This window comes from Gymnodraco acuticeps, unplaced genomic scaffold, assembly GCF_902827175.1.
Source record: "Gymnodraco acuticeps unplaced genomic scaffold, fGymAcu1.1, whole genome shotgun sequence".
NCBI classification, from domain to species: domain Eukaryota; kingdom Metazoa; phylum Chordata; class Actinopteri; order Perciformes; family Bathydraconidae; genus Gymnodraco; species Gymnodraco acuticeps.
In genome coordinates, this window is record NW_022990165.1 from 1,352,099 (window position 1) to 1,374,129 (window position 22,031).

General features: G+C 39.7%; 1 protein-coding gene across 7 annotated transcripts in view; it reads left to right on the forward strand.

Moving 5' to 3' along the window:
* The window catches only part of LOC117547045 (microtubule-associated protein tau-like), a 60,777-nt gene extending 38,859 nt beyond the window's left edge, over positions 1-21,918 (forward strand). The window contains exons 3-16 of one of the 7 annotated variants that reach the window (XM_034217504.1): positions 2,339-2,410; positions 3,400-3,489; positions 5,412-5,447; positions 7,570-7,604; positions 8,676-8,816; positions 9,070-9,124; positions 9,233-9,271; positions 9,468-9,709; positions 11,640-11,732; positions 12,277-12,369; positions 14,285-14,395; positions 15,826-15,907; positions 16,723-16,829; positions 19,621-21,918. In XM_034217504.1, the coding sequence (XP_034073395.1) occupies positions 2,339-2,410; positions 3,400-3,489; positions 5,412-5,447; positions 7,570-7,604; positions 8,676-8,816; positions 9,070-9,124; positions 9,233-9,271; positions 9,468-9,709; positions 11,640-11,732; positions 12,277-12,369; positions 14,285-14,395; positions 15,826-15,907; positions 16,723-16,829; positions 19,621-19,818 (1,394 nt within the window). In that variant the 3' untranslated portion in view covers positions 19,819-21,918. Of the gene's footprint in view, positions 1-2,338; positions 2,411-3,399; positions 3,490-5,411; positions 5,448-7,569; positions 7,605-8,675; positions 8,817-9,069; positions 9,125-9,232; positions 9,272-9,467; positions 9,710-11,639; positions 11,733-12,276; positions 12,370-14,284; positions 14,396-15,825; positions 15,908-16,722; positions 16,830-17,741; positions 17,884-19,620 lie in introns of all 7 variants that reach the window. The other 6 variants (XM_034217499.1, XM_034217497.1, XM_034217501.1 and 3 more) reach the window with 6 other exon arrangements.
* The last annotated feature ends 113 nt before the right edge of the window (positions 21,919-22,031 follow it).

Sequence of the window (22,031 nt, forward strand, 5' to 3'; positions counted from 1 at the left end):
CGTCACATTGTGTTATTCTGCAGGAGCCTCATCAAATCATTACCCCCATTCAAATGAATTAGCAGCTGAGCTATTTCACACACTGTTGTTGTCTGTCTGACCATAATGACTAATCCGGATGACAGCATTCATATTATCTTCTCATCATTAAGTCATGGGTCAGCTCCGATGTTCTGGCATCTAACACACCAGCTTCACTCCGTCAGTGAGCTGTTCAGTTCAGTTGCAGTTGAAACACATTTACTAATATTGAACATGTGCGCTTTAGCATATATTAGCTTAAAAGAACAAGCTCTACAAAGATTATAATAACTGCTTCAATATAGTTTATTTATGTGTATTGACACCAATGAATAATGCACTGTTCTTAACAAATAATAATAACTAGCTGTCTAAGTAAATATGTCATTGTATGAATTAAAGAGATGTTCTGGATTGTTTTTAAGCACATATATAAAATAGCATGTTAAATAATCTACTCTGCCTACATAAAATTAAGCCATGTAGTTTTTATTAACACCATAAACATATTACGAAAAATCACTTCAAACTGTCTTCATATGTGCTTATAGCTACATTACAGTGTGTTATAAACCAATAATGACATGTTTAGTATCTGCCGATAGTTCCATGTTTCTAATCTTGAGAACAAGCTGACTTGTGGGTAATCTTTGTGGCCCACAAATTGGAGTTTAACTCAACCTTTTGGCGCTTTAATCCCAGAGCATATTCTTAAAAGTTCCCAAAGAGAGGGATTTAAAAAGATTGAAATCTCCGAGCTGTTTCTTAAAGTCTCTGTGATCGGTACCGATCATGGGGCCGAAGCCGAGCCCCGCAGTTTCAACTGTGCTTTGTTTAATCCCACTTTTACATAATGGATACAAGACATGCTAGAGTGCCGACTGCAGCTTCACTGTGCTCTGTAATCCAGGCATCTGGGTCAGAAGGAGCTCCTGTGGCACTGTACGCTACCAATTCAGTCCATAAACAATCAGGCCTTTAATGCTGCACAGAAAAAGGCACATGTTATGAAAGGGTAAATAATGTCAAATGTTTCAGTTGCACAGTTATAGAATAAGTAATAACTGTCCTGGCACATTGTTCAGTAGCTAATAATCAGTTTCCGTTTCCTCTTTCTCATCCCTTATATCCACCGTATGGCCAATTAGTGCGTAGCCTAGCTTTCCCCAGTTTACAGCCCTCATGAGTGCAGACGTTCTCCCTGTTTCCACTTTCCATCTTCTCACATGCAAACAGGAAGCAGCAGCAGCACACACAGTCTGTCAATGGTGAAACACAGAGTGAGTGTCATCAATCTGTTAGAGCGGAAACGTAGTTAGAAAGTGTGGTGCTTGTAGGATAAAGGTAGTTGAGTGGTTATAGTTGGTACATGATGTGTAGAGCGGTACATTGTAATAATGATGGTTTCAAAATGTTTTTCCTTTAATAAGTAATCAACTTAAAATGGGATGTTGTTAGTTTGAAAAGTTGATTTTCTCCAAAGTTAAAGTGGCTATGATTGATATCTTAAGAATAGATATATAAAAAAGTAGAAGGTGCCATTTGTATTTGAAATAATTATCGATGTTCAGCCAACGATCAGCTTAATCTGCAACTCCCCCTCATGGAGCATTCTCATGACTTTCAATGTATTATTTTTCTGTCCAGCCCACAATTGTATTAGTTGGTTTACTCTCCATGCTTTCAGAGCATACATTTTAACATATAGCTTTTTTTCCTATAATTGTGGCCATTCAAATATAGAAATAATCTAGATGTGTTACACAAAAAATACAATTACTACAAATGTTATTTTCTAACTCTTATGCAGTCTTGAAGTCCAATAGTATGATACATTCATGACAAATTGATCGTCCAAGCTCATTATAAATTGATTTAAGTTACTTTAAAGACCGTGTGGATACACTAGTTTAAATAAATGTCAGGATTTCTGCCTTTGAATATTGTCTAATGGGTTAAAAATTTGAATTTTTTTATTTCTATGTGCTTCTGTGAATATGGCTGAGGGAAATTAAGAAAGAAAGTGGGTTTTTTCAGAGTTTCTTGTGCATGTTTATAATGTACTAACAGATTGAATCTTCCCCAACATACCATTTTATTATTTAGGATGTAAGACCTGTTTCATTGTGTTTTTATGGTTTGTTCTTGTCTTATTTCCTCATTTACGGGGAGTCAGGATTTAACAGCTAAATTACAGTGACTGTTGCAAAGGTTTTAACCATTTTAATTCAATTTAACAGCTCAAAACAAGTGTCTCAAGTTAATGTCTTTCATGCTGAACCTCCAGCCTGACCTTCAGTTAACCTTTATTCCTCAGAGCCTGAAGCAGCTGTCAGTGAAAACGGGGCTACACCTCTGTCTGTGCTCTGTGACGACAAGGTGCACCCTGGTACGACCGCCTGCGCGCCTCATGTCTGACGCTCGGACTTTATTGACTCAACTTAACCTTCATTAAGCACGTTTCAGTTTGTATGCAGTTTTTCCACTTCATTTCTCTTTTTTTATCAATAACTTTTCCTTTTGTCAGAGATATAATTCGAGAAATGTTAATCTCAGTTTCTTGGTTTTCTCCCACCTTTACACTTTTCATTTTTTCAGCTCCTCTTGGTTTGAATCTACATATTTCTGCTTGTTTTCTCATTTATTGTGCCTTATATGTATTGCCCATGTATTCAAATAGTTTTCTGTTAATAGGCTAATTGATTTATCAATGAAGCTTCTCAGCTGTACATGTTCGCACTTTTGGTCATTTAATTTCTAACAAAACATAATGTATACATTTCTTGTGTTTTCTGTGAAAAATAAGTAACTTGTAAAGCTGAAGTAAGTGAAGTACAAATACCCCCAATTTCCCTCTGAATTGTAGTGGAATAAAAGTAGAAAGTGGTACCTCAAGTGTGTACTTAAGGACAGTACTTAAGTAAATGCACTTCACGTTACATTCATACTGCTGCATGTACAGTAGCTGTGTTCTCAGTACAAACACAGTGCGACAAACTACACAGGGAACAACATCTCTTCCCTAGCCACACACTAACATGGTGACTAACATGGGAAGTCATGTCTCTATGCCTGTGAGAATTAGCCACAGTAGCTCCACTTCAGCCTGGGTGAAGCATGCTTTGATCATAAATAGTGAGAGTGACAGCGAGTCCTAAGATGTAGTGGAAAGCAGGGTCATCGGGTGGAAATACTCCTTGATCTGTTGAACAGCTCCTGGCTGTGAACGTGATAAATACCACAGCATGAGGTCAGGAGGTGTCGTTTCAGAGCTAATTTAGCTTTAATAAACCAGAGGAAAGTAAGTCAAATTAGAGAGATGTTTAGGGATGAGCTATTCCTATTTTTCTGACTGACTGACATCCATTTATCCTGCAGTGGAGACGTCAGAGAAGGCCGGTGTTGAAGCGGCAGGGCCTGAGCTCTCAGAAACAGAGAGCACTTCATGTGGAGGCGAGGGGCAGCTTGGTACGCCTCCGGTCTTTCAGCTCCTGCCTCTTTCAGCCGCTTGCGCTTTTAGTTGTTTTCCTAGTTTGACATTTTGGGAAATATATTCTCATTCTTGCATGAGAAGATTGATACCACTATCGAGTCTGTATGATTCAACAAAGGAAGCTACAGCCAGCAGCCGGTTAGCTTAACGTCGCTTAGCCTAGCTTAGCTTGAAGACAGGAAACGGGGGAACTGCTTGCACAAATCTGTCCAAAAGTAACAAAATCCTTCTTCTAGCACCACTTTTATTTGATTTATTCATTTATTTAACAGGGACAATGCACATTAATTAACATTTCTGTAAATGTGCCAGAGTTAGCCAAGAGGCTATTTTTCATCTGTAGTCCCTGGACAGATTTTAAAAGTCAACCTAAAACACATTTCATTTTAAACAAGTAAATACAATCAATTTAAAACATGCAACACACATTACTGGAATACTTAAATAAAACAATTTAAAAGACAGAACAATAAAACAAAAGAGCATGTTAAAACACAGACAGTGGGTTTTAAGGAGCAGATGATTGCTCCGACACTAAAGCTCACTGGCTAACATTGTTTGGCAACTTAAAGGTGGGGTAGGTAAGTTTCAGAAAAGTACACAGCCGAAAAGAATCCGCCCCTTCCTTCAGACTTCCTTACAGAGCACCTCCTCCAACACACATGAACGCGCACATGACGTCAGCAGACTGGTGAAAGTGGCCGCCTGTTGCTGGCGAGTCATTGAAGTACTGCTGCAATGCACGCCCAATGAGGGCACGCCCAATGAGGGCACGAGATACATTTGTGCGTGCACGAGATGGAAGGCTGACAGACAGAGCGGCATTCCAATCCGTTTAGCCGGCCCGGCTAAACGGATTGGTTGTACTTTTTACAGTATTACGGCTTCCACAGATGACATTTTTTTATGGATTTTTTGTCAAAGCACTTAAGATATTCATTGCTATCGGGATGTTAAGAGCATTCCATGGAATATAACAAAAAGTGTATCTCGAGCCGGTTTCTCAAACTTACCTACCCCACCTTTAAGATATGTTTTCAATGAATCAGAAAACACTGAAGTGTCAATGGCGAAAAGTAAATTCTTTAAATATCTTGTTTTATCTGTGTACTTTAAACAAACCAACAAACTGTACCTAAAATGTAACCTATCATGCAGGGTTTATTATTAGAAAGCTTTATTTAGGCTAGCTTTTTACCCGTGCTTCCAGTCATTGTGCTAAGCTAACCCGCTGCTGTAGCTTCATGTTGAACATGCAGAAGTGAGAGTGGTATCAATTTTCTCATCTAACTCTAAGCAAGTTTGGGAATTTCCCAAAATGTGGAACAATTTCTTCAATTTGTATGACCCGAAGCTGCTCTTGTGTCTGTACTGATTTAAATGTGGCTTACTATCTTTTTCTTTCAGCATCATGAATGGAAAAGAGTGCTGTTTTTGTATTTTTGGTTGATCCTTTGGCTTGGCTTCATGCTTGCTGTAATGGTTGATGATTTGCTCCTTTTTAGAACTACACATGATCATAAACGGACATAAAAGATGGTTACATGCTGGCTATTTCAGAATGGTGGGAATGCGCCAAACCTCAAGGCAGATTTAAGCGTCCTGTGTTAAACCGATGCAACAGAATGATGTTAGAAACAGCTGAAGCACCACATGGAGCCTTTGGTGCGGTTCTGCTGCACAACGTCACACTCACATAAACACTGTTTGCATATTCATCTCTTTGTTTTTCAATGATAAATGTAACCTTGATTTGCTCTGGGCTTTCTGCATTAACTGAAGACATGCTGTGTGTGGGCTTTGTATTGATTTCTTTGCAGTGAGGGAGTGTATTGATGACTTAAAATGACAGAAAGTCATTACTCATATATGTTTCCATTTGTCTCATCATGTTCAGCAGCAGCAGCAGCAGGAGGAGGAGCAGCTTCAACAGGTAGGCTGTTAAGTATTTGATTGATCGCACTTGGGCTGTATTTAATGACTGCAGCTGATGGATATGGACAGTTAGGACTCCAGGACTGTTTTATGTGATACCTGACGGGGTTTAATTGGTACTTACTAATACAATAAACCATAGAGAAGGGTCATTTCAGATGCATTTTATGCGTAGTTATTCAAGTAAAAGCATTATCATTACACTTCCCAAAATTAATTGTACAATTTACTCAAACTGCACTATTTGACTTTATATGTCTGATCTATTATTTGTATAAAAACGCAAAAGCAAAGCAACATTTTACATAACATGAATTCAATTAAATATTTAAGCTTTAAAAAAAGACATCTGTCACATAGCAAAAAGCATCTTCAACATGTTTTAGATAATATTGTGATTTAAAATGTAAAGTATAAGTCAAAGGCAAAATGATTAAACATAATAAATGATTTGCAAATGTAATTGTATTTTTAATGCATGCACATTCCTTATAAATTAATGTATTAATTTATTACTTATACATTTGTATTATTTTATACTATTTTATTTTTATAATAATTCTTATTTTACACTGTAAACGTCTATATTTGTTGCAGTGCCACAATCCAGACTGCATACACTTTATATAGCTCTATAATTGTTGTATTTAATTATTATTATGGAAAGGAATATGTTAGTAGTCTGTTGTTCATTCTGTTCACTTGAATGCATCATGTGTTGTCTGTCAGCCTGATGTGATGCATTCATGTCCATTTCCATCTCATTTTAATTTCATGTGAAGGTTTTTTTTCCACCATTGATCACATCTCACCTTTTTATAGCTCTCTGTTCTTCTATTTATGGAAATATCCAAATAGACTTTTGGTCATGGACGGCATTTGTCCAGTTCTGTCCCATCTTTAATTATATATTTAGTTTCAATGGGGAGATGGAAAACAAGTGCTGTGAATGTCATCATTAATCTCCTTTCCTAACAAATTAGCAAAGCCTGCTTCTGGAGACTGCAGTGACTTTGTGTTTGCGGGCGATGGAGCCACTAGGGAGGGCATTGACTCCATGGGAGCTTCCTGCCCCATGGACCCAGGAAATGAGGCGGTGGAGGAGTGTGGGAAGAGGCTAAGTGAGTCTTTATGGGCCTCTGAAGACCTCAGCCACGGGTCGGAGATAAGACGGGACGACATGGCGAGCCCTGCAGCCGTGGACTCTCAAAGGGCGATTAGCCTGGACGCCTCCGAGTGCCTGAGTGAAACCAGCAATCTGCCCGGGATGTCTTTGATTCGGAGCGCTGCTTTGGAAGACCTGACGTCCATTGGGGACAAAGAGTTGTTGGTCAATCAAGGAGAGACAGACAGCTCTGAAAAAGATGAAGCCGTTTTAACGTTCGAAAGCATGCCAGCAGAAACACAACAAGCTCAAAGTCTGTCACACTCTGACTCTCCTTCAGAAGATCTTAATGGCAGCAGGAACATTTCTGACACGGACAGCTTTTTAACCAAAATGCCATCCGATACGGCGATTGAAAACAGCAGCAGTGACTCATGGTTACACAGAGCCGGCTATTCAAAGCCTGACATTTCTAATGACTCAGACATAATGAGCATGAGTGCGGCTCTGACCACTGGTACCGCTGAGCTCCGCCAAACTCCCCCCCAAAGCTCTCTGGGCAGAAAGTCTATGGTGCCGGTCCCTATCTTCAAAGGTCTGTTTGCTGTCATACTCACCAGAGCCCTCCTCAGTTAACTCCTTCCACTTCTTTCTTTTACAACGCAGCTTCTACCGTATGCCATGCTGCACTCTCCCTAAGACTTTTTCTATTGGAACATAAACTATTTTACCAGAGGAAGCTTGTTGTCCTCCCTCCCCACTTTTTCTTTCATGGCTCCATCTTTGCTCACTCTGCTGGTTATGCGTTCCCCAATAAAATCCACTTTTTTGGTTTCCACAAGCACTTTGTGTCACCATGCATGCTGCATATCACCAACATTTGGTTTAGTTTTCTGCCTAATTTGAATGTGTTTACGCACTTTTCTTAATTTAGTTCATCTGGGTGGAAATAAGGAAGACATAAAAGATAATAAACGTGTTATCTAAAGTCTGCCACTCTCTCTTCTGTCTATAGCTCAAGCAAAGATCGATAACGGCTCTGCAGATAAGGTATGTGACCAAGAATCATCATTTATTTTATTTAGGGGAATATTCTGGTTTCTTACAAATTGGATCATATTTTGCAGCTCTGTCCATCTTTTCTCTGTTACTGTACCATTTATTCAGAAACATGGCAACACTGGAGAAAGAATCATTCGGTTAGATTGTAAATGGATCTCCAGGTGAGAAAATCTTGCGAGAACTCTTGCCTGACGACCTTTCCTACACAAGGTCAATGCCTTACATCAACCATCTTGCGAGAGTTCCACAAATCGAGGGTTACAATCTGGAAAAGACTGTATCATAATAACAAAGGCTCTTAGAGGGTAGGATGGATGCTTCTACAAAAGTCCTACCCTGGTGTTTATTTCAGTCAAAGTTTATTTTAACCATGACTACAAAAAACTTGACCAAAACCAATTTGGACCACTGACATGGTATTGGCTTTAAAATATAATATATTGCACTTGTTAGCTTTTTGATTAAACATCCATCAGTTACAGAACAATATTATCACACATTTTCAGTCAAGTTTGTTTTCACCTCTTTTTGGTCTCCACCAACAACGTTTGTTCACCATTAAATGTTTGTGTTTGCTATTTCCAGCGGAGTACCGTATATATATTTGTTGTATTTAATTCAGCTGCCTCATTGCAACTATGCTGAAGTTGTTGTCCCCAAAACCAAATACAAAAGTACCTTAAAATGCTTACAACAATTAGCTGTTAAAGTATTATATATGTTTTTAACTGTGATTTGAATGTGTTGGAAGCATTGGATTAAAGAATAGCATTTATTTGTATCATATAGTTTGGAGCATTTGTTTCACTGTCCGACTTTAATTTGTCGGTACACTGAGCGTGCCCCCAGATCTATACCATGTTTACAACTGATAGAAGACGTTAAAAATAAGACCCATGTTGCATAAAACCAGAACAATCCTTTGCCATTTTGTTTGTGAAATACATTCATTCCTTTCTGTCATTTTTCATTTGTTCACTCATTCCTCTTTTATGTTCATTGTCATTAGAACTTTAGATTTAGATTTTATTCCTTTTTCCTTTCCTCCCCGTCACAAAGACCCCAACTGCTATCAAACCAACCTCTTCCCCTAAAAGACCATCCCCAGTCACCGGGGGCAACAAAACAAACTCTCCCTCCGGAAACGGCCCCAGCTCCATCCCCATTAAAACCAGCAGCCCGGGGCCCCGGCAGCCCGGAGTAAGTACACCTCTGAATGCTGCTGAGAGTTTGGAGCTGAGCGGGGGTCAGGTGGTCAAAGATGGCTGCTCAATATCCTTGTCTGGTTTGAGAAGGCACCCTAACATTCATTTGTTTGATAGTGAATCATCCTTTACACCAATTTTGACATTCATTTTTTATGATTATTGTCTCCAAACATGTTTTGATTACTTGTACTTGAATAAAAGCAGCTTTCTTGATGTTAAAGCAGCGTCTCTTCTCTGTTTTTCAGGGTCCCGGTCTTGCAAAGTCTCAAACCCAAGGAGTAAAATCAGCAGCTCAAGCAGGTACAGAACCAGCACTTCTCATTTGTATTCTTTTCATTATCATTTGTCATTTTATAAGGTGTAAGATTTAAGAATTACTTTTGATTTGTTATATTTGTTGTGATACAGCTAGTGCCAAGAAACCTCCCACTCCAAAAAATCAAAAAGGTAAAAATCAATAGCAATCACTTTTAGCGTCCCTTAGGCACACTGCCACAGTCTGATCCGGTCCTGGATCAAACTTGGTCAGCTTTTAGTCCCCAGAGCTCCTAGTCTGATTATATTTTTATTTATTCTTTCACTTCCATCCTCTACTGAGGACTTTTTCGAAACCTCTGACTCATTGCTTCTCTGATTGCTCAAGATGGGAGTGGCCATAGCAGCCCCGGCACTAAATCTCCCTCTAGCCAACTCTCTGCGAAGGCGGCGGAGGCCAACAAAGTGAAGAAAGTGGCGGTGGTGCGTTCTACGCCCAAATCCCCGGGCTCGCTGAAGAGCCGCCCCCCCGTCCCTCTGGCTGCAGCGGCTCCAATGCCCGACCTGAAGAATGTCAGGTCCAAGGTCGGCTCCACAGACAACCTGAAGCACCAGCCTGGGGGGGGAAAGGTAACTGAACTTACATTGATGTTACACTGAGTGCACATCATAGTGCATGCCGATTTAAGACTCCACTGTGATCTGCAGATCGGAGGTTTAGATAACGCTTTGAAGGTAGAACTGTTTGGAAGGTTCAAACCTCATGAGGACATCCAGGGAGATGTGCACTGACTCGTTCCTGAAGTTTTCTTGATAAAAGAAAGAAATACCTATATATTAAGCTGAAATGTAAAGGTACTGTTTGAGGTCCAACATTCTTTTATAGTGTAATTCCATCTTTTAAAACATTGACAATGCATTTATTTATTTATTTTCCTTTAAAACATCCGAGGAATTACATTTTCCGGTTGTACGTCTAATACCTATAAACACGATATGTCAGGAACGCAGGGTGGGAATTTCTTCAAATTTGGCAAAAATAATTCCAATTGAACTGTTAAAGATTCAAATGTGAGGTCGATGTGGCTTGCATCCTGACCTGTTGGGGTAGAACAAGAAAATACCTTGTTTTTAAAAAAAAAATCTTTATAAATACTAACGGCCCGTCCACACACAGGCATGAAAAAAATCTTGAAAAATCTTGATGCTGGGCGTGTCTGAAGCTTGGCGATTTCACGCGCCCAAGGCGACCAACAACCAATCACATGAATCTCCCGCCCCCGACATACAAAGCAATAGCAATGTTAAAACGAAGTAAACTGGATATAAAATCCCCAAACAGGCGAAAACCTACCAGTTTCAGCCACTGTCTCTGCCACCTCCCTCCATGCCTGGTTCCTCCGGTTTGTATCCCGGTAGATAGTTCTGGTCGTAAAGAACCGGGTGATTTGCTACCGTAATTTCTCGTTTGGAATATGAGGAAATGAACTGCGGTCTGGCTCTCCCAGCTTGCACGCGGTTTGATTGGCTAGCGCTTGTACTGGCGGGATTTGCATAAACGGGATTTGATTGGCTGATGCCAGCTTCGAAAGCATCGGGAGCATCAAAAGTTGAACATTGCTCAACTTTTGATGCTCACGATGCTTGCAAAGCCATGCTCCGCTCCCCACAATGCAGTTCGGCGAAGATTAAAAATCTTCTACGTCACCCCATTCAAGTGAATGGGCGAAGCTTTGAAAGATTTTTTTCATGCCTGTGTGTGGACGGGCCGTAAAGGCGTAAAATCTGGCTCCACCCACTAAGATTTGAATCAGCCAATCAGCATTCTTCTGCTTCCAGAGTCTCTGATAAATATGTTTGGAATCAAAACTCCAATTTGATGTCCTGTCAACACAATGTACTTGTTGAATGTGTGTGTGTGTGTGTGTGTGTGTGTGTGTGTGTGTGTGTGTGTGTGTGTGTGTGTGTGTGTGTGTGTGTGTGTGTGTGTGTGTGTGTGTGTGTGTGTGTGTGTGTGTGTGTGTGTGTGTGTGTGTGGGTGTGTGTGTGTGTGTGTGTGTGTGTGTGTGTGTGTGTGTGTGTGTGTGTGTGTGTGTGTGTGTGTGTGTGTGTGTGTGTGTGTGTGTGTGTGTGTGTGTGGTCCGTTTTAGCACTGCAAAGTCTTTGTTCTATTTCAGTGTAGGCTATGGTCACATGTCTAATATTCTATCTATCTATCAATGTAATCTATCTGCTAAAATTGAAAGGATTCTGTGATGTATATTTAGGAACCAAAATGAAATAGTTAAAAAGTCTTATCTCACTGACATTTAAATGGTAGATCAAATAAACAGAAGAGAGGATGTCACTTATTGTTTACTGAAGGAATGAGAGGAAGATTTTCCGAAGCCTCTCTCTGAAGTAGTATCACCTGAAGCTGCATGTTACACAGCTGCATGTTACACATGTTACACAAAGCAACACGACGGTTAACAGCATGGTCAACAGCTCTCTCAGTCCTACTCTCACAGCACATGTTTCAAACCCACAAATCTAAAAGCTGACATTTTCATTCTTCCAGGTACAAATCCTTGAACAGAAGTTGGATTTTAGTAGTGTCCAGTCTAAGTGTGGCTCCAAAGGCAATATGAAACATGTACCCGGTGGCGGCAATGTGAGTAACTGAGGGATGAACTCAACACCTGACTCTTGAGTATCTCTGCAGTTATGATCATCAAAAAACAGCTTTTGGTAAAAGAAGGAAGTGCTCTCTCTTTTCTTTGTGCTCTCCATTTTGTAATAGAAGATGGACTTCTGAATCTTCTGAATCTGCTCAATTAGACACTGAAATATGTGTTTTAACTATTAGTTCATTAAAAGATCAAGGTGCATTTAACCAAAGGTCCACTGCTTTAATGTGTTAAAGTTGGCATCTGTAACAATATGGTCATTTTGTAGACTCACATGTTACTTTGATGTTTATCTATCCCTATTTAATAACATGCACTTAGTATATGAGAATCCCCCCAGTAGTTTCTGCAGTAAATGTGATGTGTGACATACTAAGTTATGGATGGCAGCTTTAATGAAATGATCAAAAACCTGCTTTAATCTCCATCTCTTCAACATCTTATTTCTTCCATGTTGGGCTGATCCCCTCCTGCAGTTATTCTCAATGGAATTAAGGACTTGTATTTCTTCTTCTCACACCTTCGCAGGTCCAAATCCTTGACAAGAAGCTGGAGTTACCTAATGTTTCATCTCGTTGTGGATCTAAGGACAACATAAAGCACACCCCTGGAGGAGGCAAGGTGAGGAAGCCTGGGTTTCACTTGGAAAGCATTTCCTTATTTGTTTCTGAGCTGAAATAGATAATACCACACATTGAGGAAACGTTCACAATTCAAAAATACAACAAGTCAGTCTCTTTGAAAAGCATAGCGTAGTTTTGGTACAGCACATATATGCTAAACAGATACATGATGTTTCTGAGTTCTGACCCTTTGATGAAGTAAAAGAAAACATTGATAATACAACTTTAATTAAATGGGACTTTGTAGTTTTTATTGTAATCATTTGCAATCACATATATTGTTTCAATCATTTGGGGTTTTGGGTGATGTGGTATGACTTGTTATAATACTCATGCAAGTTCTGCAGTCATAAGTAGTGTCTATTTCTCTACTGTTTTCAAGCTGATTGAAGGACGTTTACTCAATCAAGTACTAAGGGTTCTCCTAATAGAGTGTTTATTCAAATGTAAAACATTTAATCTTTTACCCGTGCACATGCCAAAAAAAAAACATGTGTGGACATGTTTGCCCATGAAGACACCCAGTGAAGAAGGATCAGCACAGCGTGGATTGTTTTGGTTTTGCCCCTTTAAAGGCCAACTTGCATCTCTCATTTCTCCCCTCTCCACTCTGGCTCTCAGTCTGGGTTAGCATTGAAAGCACTACAATACTATAGGAAGAAAAAGAAAGGGCTCTCTATTTTTCAAATACATGAGAAAGAAGATGGACTTTCAGCTCTCCACCTGTTCTCTCCTCCAGGATAACCGTCTTTCATATCAACTTTCCAGGTTCAAATTGTTGAAAAGAAGCTGGACTTAATTAGTGTGCAGTCTCGGTGCGGCTCCAAAGATAATATGAAACATGTAGCGGGTGGAGGCAATGTGAGTAGATCGGGGGGGTGGCCCCTGGCAGATTGCAGGGGCCCAAAACCCTTGCTGGAAGACTGCATCTTCGCTGAGGAGGGTCTCAGCGTGCACAGAGCCTCATGTGTGTCCCCTCTGACCTCCATGTGATCCAACACTGCTAACCCCTATTAACAGTTGTATCATTAGTACACAGCCATGAGCAGTGGTGACTACAGGAGACCTGAACACCTGGTACATGTCCCTAAGTGCAGTGCTATAGTACACAATCCATTTTTATATTGTACTTTTTACTTTCCTACAATTATATTTATATTAATAGCTATATTTACAAAATACATGATGAATAGTTATAGATTAAATCAACCAACAGTTTATACAATTAGATTTGCAAATATTCTGTCTGTTGGCAGACATTTCTAATGCCTTTTTCGTGGTTCTCAGTAGAGATTATTAGTCACTTAAATTGTAATTTGACAAAATAAATTGAGGACAGGTAACAACTATCACCGGACTACTTTGATCCCGAGGAACTCTTAAAATATGAAGATTCTCAGGCACGTTCTGCACTTATAAGAAGTTTTCGGGGAAAAATTCGACAATTTGACATGAGATATACTGATAGGTCCGAAGGTTTAAGTAACAAGGATCAGTTGGTTTAGGGTGAAATTCCCATTTCATAAATGTTATTGACCCGTGTCGGCATGTGCACAGTAAAGCGTATGAATGTGCCTGCCCGTGAAGACACCAAATGCAGTATGATAGTATTGTGTGCATTCTTTGATTATTTTACATTTTTGGACATGCCCCTTTGAAGCACTGCAAGGTTTATCTTTTGATTTCTTAATCATTTGTTATCACACCTAACTTTGGGTAAAGATTTCCATTTAAAGCACATGAAAAGAAGATGGACCTCTGAATGAGATGTGTAAAGTCACACTGTGCTCAGTAAGACAGTCACCTCTGCACTAAAGTGACCCCCCCTCTTCACTGAGCCCTGGTTCCCCCTCTCTCTAGATCTGCCGCTGTCTCTTCCTCCAGGATAACCGTCTTTCATATCAACTTTCCAGGTTCAAATTGTTGAAAAGAAGCTGGACTTAAGCAGTGTGCAGTCCCGGTGCGGCTCCAAAGATAATATGAAACATGTAGCGGGTGGAGGCAATGTGAGTAGATCGGGGGGGGTGGCCCCTGGCAGACTGCAGGGGCCACCCCCTTCCTTCACTGAGGAGGATGTCCGCATGACGAAGCCTCCTGTGTGTTCCCTCTGACCTCCATATGATCCAACACGGCTAACCTCCTCCTATTAACAGCGTTATCATTAATACACAGGCATGAGCATTAGAGTGGACCTGACCCTAGATCAGTGGGGTAACAATAGTTACTTATGTTTTACACTTTCCTGCATTCATAAACCAGCTCTAGTTACACAATGTTGTTTACATATAAAACATACGAGAGTTTTTTCAAATATGATGCAACAGTTTTTACAATTAAAGAAAAAATGATTTGTCAATTGAAATAAAAAATGTAATATTTGAATTACTGATTAAATTACTTGAAACTCCTTTTTCATTGTTCCAGCCTTTTAAAAGAGACCTTTATCTATTGTTATTTTTAATGACAATTGAATATAAAAAGGTCAGGCTACGGCATTTGTTTTATATAAAAATGCACCTCAATTAAAACAGTGAAAATCAATGTACATGAGTAATAATATCATTTTATTTAACACTTATATTAATTTACATTTTTATTATAATTTAATTTACAATTTTACTTATTTAAATGTTTGATACTTACATTATTTTACTTTAATGAGATGTTTTTTTTACAGTATGGGATTAGTACTTGGACTTCCTCCACCATAGATGTATTTAATCACCAGTAGTGAGTCTGCTCTGAATCTCAGAACTAGTTCTGATAAATGTGAGGTTCTTTGGTCGAGTGCTCTGTGGCAGCTCTCAGCGTTATGTAATGCTCATGCTCCTCTGTAAGCTGATCACTGTTGAACCTGTGCTTGTCGCTTTGACTGTGATCAGAACGTTTCACCAACCCAAACCGGCCCCTCGACGAACATGCATGAACCCGTGTGTTTCTGTTGTTCTCCACCTCAATCCGATGTGTGTTTAGCACAGAAAAGTGATGGTGATCTTAATTCCCTTGTGGTGAAGCGCACTAATTGTGACACAGAGGAGAAGCAGTTGTAACAAAGAGTCCCTGTCCTCTCTGTGCCTGCTGTGGTGTGCTCTGATGACCTCAGAGCAGAGGCTGAGCGCTTTGTGGATCCAGACAATCGGCCATGACAGGAGGGATGAGACTCTGATGCACACGCAGAAATATGGCTACATCATGAGCAGTGCATGTGAAAGAATGCAGAATATGATCCGTTACACGTAACGTCTTAACTAAAACTGGATCATTTTCTGCATTTCTTTCATTAACACTGTCACAGACTGTAGAACATGACCTGAAACTCTAACCCTGTGTGTCTTGACGTATATGATGTTTGCTTTTAGCAGCAGTTCCTCTGTAGTTGCATGTTACCGGGTTCATATATATTTGTTTGACTTTGAATTGACTTGTTTGTGCTCTCTGTGTTTCCCCTTCACAGGTTCAGATTGTGCACAAAAAGGTCGATCTGACCAACGTTCAGGCCAAATGTGGATCTAAATCCAACCTCCACCATAAGCCAGGTACATTTGTGTTCGTAGTATCCTCTTTCAAAATCTTTCAATCTATGTAATAAAATACTTTCTATTTTTTAGAGCTTCTTTAAACTTAGTCTTTATGCAGCAGGCTTGGTTTTGGTAGTGCTTTGATGTAACTCTACACATTTCATAGGGAATGTTATACTTTCTACTTCACCGCCACATTAATTCTACAGCTAAAGTTAATATAGTTACCTTCCAGATTTTACATCAAATATATATATTAAATAATAAACGATTAAACCAGTGATTCCAGCCTAAATCTTGTGACAAAAGTCAGTGTCTAGTTGCGGCTCCTTGTCACATCTCAATTTCATTCATTTGTTGCTACAGCAAAAAGGGAGGGGGAAATATCAAATATTTCGCAAAAAAAGCTACAATTTGAGACAGGTCCAACAGATTAACACACATGTGTATATCAGAAGTGTTTCCCCTGAGACCTATCTGGAGACCTATCTCTGGAGGGGCCCGACCCCTAGTTTGGAACCACTTGATCTAATACGGCAATATATTATAAAATAACAGCCACAGGGACATTTTACTGCAGAAGTACTTTCACCGACATTTTTAAGTACATTTAGTTTGTAATCATTCTGTACTTTTACTTTTTTTTTATCAGGACTTTCACATTGTTGTATTTGTACTTCAGTAAAATATCTAGGATGTCTTCCGCTGCTAGTCTTGTGCTTTTATAGGAATTGATTTCACGTTAACTTTCTCTTATTCATATATTTATATTTATGTTGATAAATACGTCTTTATGTGGTTATTTATGGTACTATGCATTCTGTGTTCATCAGGTGGTGGGAATATCGAGATCAAAAATGAGAAGGTGGAGTTCAAAGGTCAGTCTAAGGTCGGCTCTCTGGGAAACATCGGCCACGTCCCTGGAGGGGGGCAGAGGAGGGTAAACACACTCATGTTGAAACTAGATCTTCTTCAGTCTTAGCCTGCACAGCTGGAGAGTTTCATCACATCTGCATGCTAATGACCTAACAACAGCACCTGAACTCAGCAGCACTATATCCTAAAAGAAGAGAAGTCGAGAGAACTGTGATCTTTATAGTGATCATTATTTATCATAAAAGAAACTCGTTTCAGATCAGGAAACTAAATATATCATTAGAAATGCAGCAATTAATAAGCATTTCTCATTGTCTTTATTATGAAAAGCAAGATGGAATCAGCTTTATTGATAAATATAGGTGTTCACATACGAGGGATTTGCCTTCCTATTTTGTGGCTTGACATTCAAAATAAAGTACATTTAAAAATGAATATATACAAAACATTTCACTTAAATAAAAAATAGCTATACAGCTGTTTAAAATATAAGATGGAGTCTTCAAATGTTTACAGTATGTAAAATGTAATACTTGATGTAGACGTATCGAAGTGCAGGAAATATAATTAACTGTTTGAATTAGTTGGTTGAGAAAAGAGGATTGCACTCCAAAATGTAAACTTTTCAGGAGTCTAAGTCGTGCTTTAAATGCTGAGCAGACTTTTTCTAACCCACAATGCAGCACATGATTTCAGATTTTAAAACTTTGGTTTAAAAGAAACCATTTTAAGAGCTCAAAACAAACCGGTAAGTCGTCCATCTCTCACCCCATCCTTCCCTGAGCTTGCTGCTTTTATCCTTGTTTTGTTCAAGCTTCCATCTTTTGCATCCAGTTGTTGTCATCATAGATTATTGATTTGTCATCATTATATTTAGTTTCTTCATTTTGTTCCGTTGTGTTTTGATTTCTGTTGATGCCATCGCATTTATTTTTGTCGCATGCCTTATCATTCCCTGTGTGGGGTTCCTCTGTAGCGGGAGAAAGGGAAGGAAGCAGAGGGGAGTTCCTCAGGCAGCCCCTCAATCCCCTCCCCCGCTGTCACCCCCCCCCAGTCACCTCAGACTGTCCCTTCAGCACCCATCCTGACGAACCCCCTCATAAAGATTGAGGACTCCCGTAAGTACTCACCAGCTGTGTGTCAGGCTGAAACCTTGTGCACAGCTGAGCATTACAGCGCTGTGTGATGAACTGCCAGAAATATGCTGCCATAAAAGCTGACTGCTAAATTAGCACTGAGTCATCAACACTGAAAATCTACTATGCCATACAAAATGAGGAAAGTCATGATGTAGCAGGTCACATAAGATTCGTACACAAATCAGAGTACAGTAGTCAAAGTGGACATATGTGGACATTTCGGACAAAACATGGGAAAACAAGGTCATAGTATCTTGCAAAAGTCACTGACAACAACATAGTATACTAAGTAGGAATATCAGACGAAACTAAATAGTATATAATACAAAACAAAAACAATCCTAATAGTTTGTTAAAAATATAAGAACAAACATCATGGCATAGTATGTTGAAAATGTGCAAGAAGAAAGTATAGTACATGTGAAATATCAGAAAACCAACATAGTCTAAAATATCAGAAACGGTCATATGTCGAAAACATTGTTAAAAACTGATAGTACAGTAAGGTAAAAAAAATGTATAGTATGTAATCAAATATAGGCCTATATATATTTTATTACATATTATACGGTTTATGTGTATATATATTATATATATATCATAAAAATAACATGTATAGTATGTCGAAAATATGCAAAAGAAAGGACAAATTATTCATTTCAGAAAAATAACAAAAACGGTGTCAAACATTGTCAAAAACTCAAAGTAAGGTAGGTCAATCTTTTACTACACAACATGTGCGTCATTTATTAACACAGCTAAACCTCCAAACCATTGGAGAAGATCTCCATAGTAACGCACTGACAGCTGTGTCTGTGTGAAGGTCAGTGGCGGCGCCAGGGTATGGTAGGCTACAGCCATACCAAGAAATGGCTTAGCCCCACCTTAGCCCTAGCCCTCATGAAAAATGAGACTAGAAACGGTTTTGAAAACTTTTGTCACGTAGTGACCATCTTGTCAATGGAACATCTTTGATAATGTCTTCTGGCCAATCAGAATCAAGATAACGACGTGGTGTTGTTGCAGGAAGTCCCGACGGAGAATACTTTTTCTGTAGTACATCTCTATATACATCGATACAACATTACGTGTTGATAGAAATCAACACGTAATGAAATAAGACCCCACGGTTTGATGATTGATAGGTGTGTGGGCTGTCTTTCATTTTGACACACAGAACAATGGGGGCTATCCACCCTTATCCACAATGTAAAGTCATTCACAGCCTCTTCCTCTTCTCTCTCTGAGGAGCAGCAGGTTCAGCTTTCAGAACAAAGTAACAAAACTAAAATGGCATTCATTTTTTAAAATATGTCGTGTAGTAATAGATTTATTTAGTTTTCTTCTCAAGAGAGTACCAGAATGTGTATTTTATGTTAGTATTTCAAAAAATCTCCTGGGGGAGAATCCCCCCAGACCCCCCTGCAGGGGTTGGGTTTTCAGCATGTCAACTCTTTCACCTGTGGAGAAATTGCAGGATTGGCTCCAGGTCGCCCTTTTTATTTACTACAAGACAAATGTGCCTTTTTATTTCATACAGTTCTATTTGGATTGAGACAGGGAAATAATCTAAACCTCACGCGTGGCGTTTCACTGTCAAGGGGGGCGTGTATGTAATTACATTAGTCTTACAAGTCTGCTGCAACACGTTATTCCCCAGCAGGGGGTGCTCCAAGCTGCATGTCTGACCCCCTGCTTTGACCCCCCCCCCCGCAGATTGAGAGCCACAAGCTGAGCTTCCGTGAGTCCGCCAAGGCGCGCACGGACCACGGCGCAGAGATCGTCTCCCTGGAGGACTCCCCCCACCCCCTCAGCACCGTGTCCTCCTCCGGCAGCCTCAACATTGCCGACTCCCCGCAGCTCTCCACACTGGCCGACCAGGTGTCCGCCTCCCTGGCCAAACAGGGCTTGTGAACACCCCCCCCCCCCCCAAACCTCCACCTGGCTCCACTCAACCACACGACCACGTAGAGGAGTTGTGATGCCTCCCTCGTTATTTTCACAGGACTTTTTTAGCTACCCATCACTGTTTATCCTTCACTAAACTGGCATTACGTAGAGAGAGAGAAAAATGATTAACAAGTATGTGTTTAATTTCTCTCTGTGGTCTCTTCATTTGCTATTTTTACCTTTTGTAAGTCTCCCTTTTAAGAGTTTAAGCACCCCAGCAGAGCAAGATTGTCCCTGTGAATCCACAGATCTTCATACATATCCTGGTAATCATTTAACACTTGGTTCCCTGTCCCATCGACTGTGGCCCTAGATAGGTCTGTATCTAACGTGTCCCCTTTCCTTTCCTGCTGGGGTCCGGGTTGTGCTAACGCAGAAGGAGCAGCTAACAGGGTACGGTGAGGGGTGTCGGAGGAAAACTGCTAAAAAGAAAAGTAGCAAATTAATTGTGCAAGGCAGAGAAAATGCTTTCAGACCTCAGTGCTGTATTTTGCTTGGTGTAGTCCCGACATGACGGGGGTGTAACCTGGATAAAAAAAAGAAAAGAAAAAACAGAACTGCTAGCGTAGAAACTTTGGTTTGTGTTGGGCACAGTTTTATAATCGTTCTCTGTGGATATATGACATGTATTTGATATGAAGAAACATTTGTATCGTGCCTGCTACTGTCAGTGTTATTTTATTTTGTGTTACTGCTCTATTGTAAATGCGCTTAAGAAGATCAATTAACCTTAAGGCATTTTAAACTGTCATGGCCAAATTATTAAGAGGAATAGAGACTCGAAGCTAGTCATTGATAACAGTATTATGCACATTTAAGGTAGGTAGAATAATCATCACAATTACTGGAAGTTATTCTTAAAGCGAGACAACGCAACTTCTGATAAAATGATGCTAAGCTAACAGTGTTAAAGTAAAGACGCTAGTTGTAAATTTGACTTTTAAGATTGTGTTAGCTCCTCTCTTAAACGTTACATAATCTCACTTTAAAGGTGGAAAAAATGTGTACATTTGTTCTCAACCATAATGATTAGCAGGTTGGTGGATGATGATGATGATGATGATGGATGAAGATAGGTTGACTGGGCCAAGTTAAGTTGAGGGAAAGCTGTACAGCAGTTGATGTTTGTCTCTGGACGGTTCTACATGACACTAAATTAGCTGGTTGCTTTTAGCTTCCCTAATAAAATACTAGAGATCACGGCTAAGAAAAGCTACTCGGCCAAAAGTATGTGGACACCCGAATTCTCGGCCTATATCTCACGAAATTAGAAGCAGCAATGTGTCTGTAATACTTCTGACTAACATACTTAGCTTCCTCAGCTAATTCCCAAGTTTAAAAGCAAATATTACAGTTAATCGCTCTCATGACACCTCAATATTATCTTGATCCACAGATTCAAAGAGAGTAATGAGTGTTTAGTGTTTTGTAAAGATGCAACCAGCCGTTTTCCTCAATTTGTAATGAGATCCTTAACAATATAACACTCCGTTCATGTGCTCAAACCCGTCCTAATGTTGATCGGTACTCCAGTGACTCATCACTATTACCCGCATTCATGAAAACAAGTGAAACAACTTCTTGCATGCACCTCATGTAGGAGTCTGCCTGTTGCCCCCCCTTTCACAAAGTGGTCTCTTTGTACTTCCTGTTTAATGAACACTTCCTGGAAAGACATGATCTAGAAAGAAAAGGTGGTTATAAAGAGTCCACACTCCCAACTGTGTGTATTTAACATGTTGCCGACATAGATTTAAAGGTGTTTTATCTCTATGATCGCAAAGATAGGACTCAAGAGTGCTTGCACCTTTATCTGCATGCTGAGTTCTTTAGACCACATCATGTGTGGGTGAGAGGAGGAGGACGACGAGAGGTAATGTGCTTCGGTGGGTCGGTTTTCTGCAGTAACAAAACTCATCACCCTTTTTTCCGTTTGGTTGCTTCTGACGCTGTACAGTTGTGGAAATGTGATTGTTCTCGTTATTGTGCATTTGATCAATAACTGGTTTATGATGATTCTTGTTGCTGTATATGTGTATTTGAAAATAAATGCTACGAAGTCACCGTCGTTGTGGAGGATTATATCACAAGTACGGAAATCGCTCCCTATTTTTCACGTAGTGCACCGTCTGCCATTTGTTTAACGTAAATATACCCAAATGTGTTCACGATGGCAC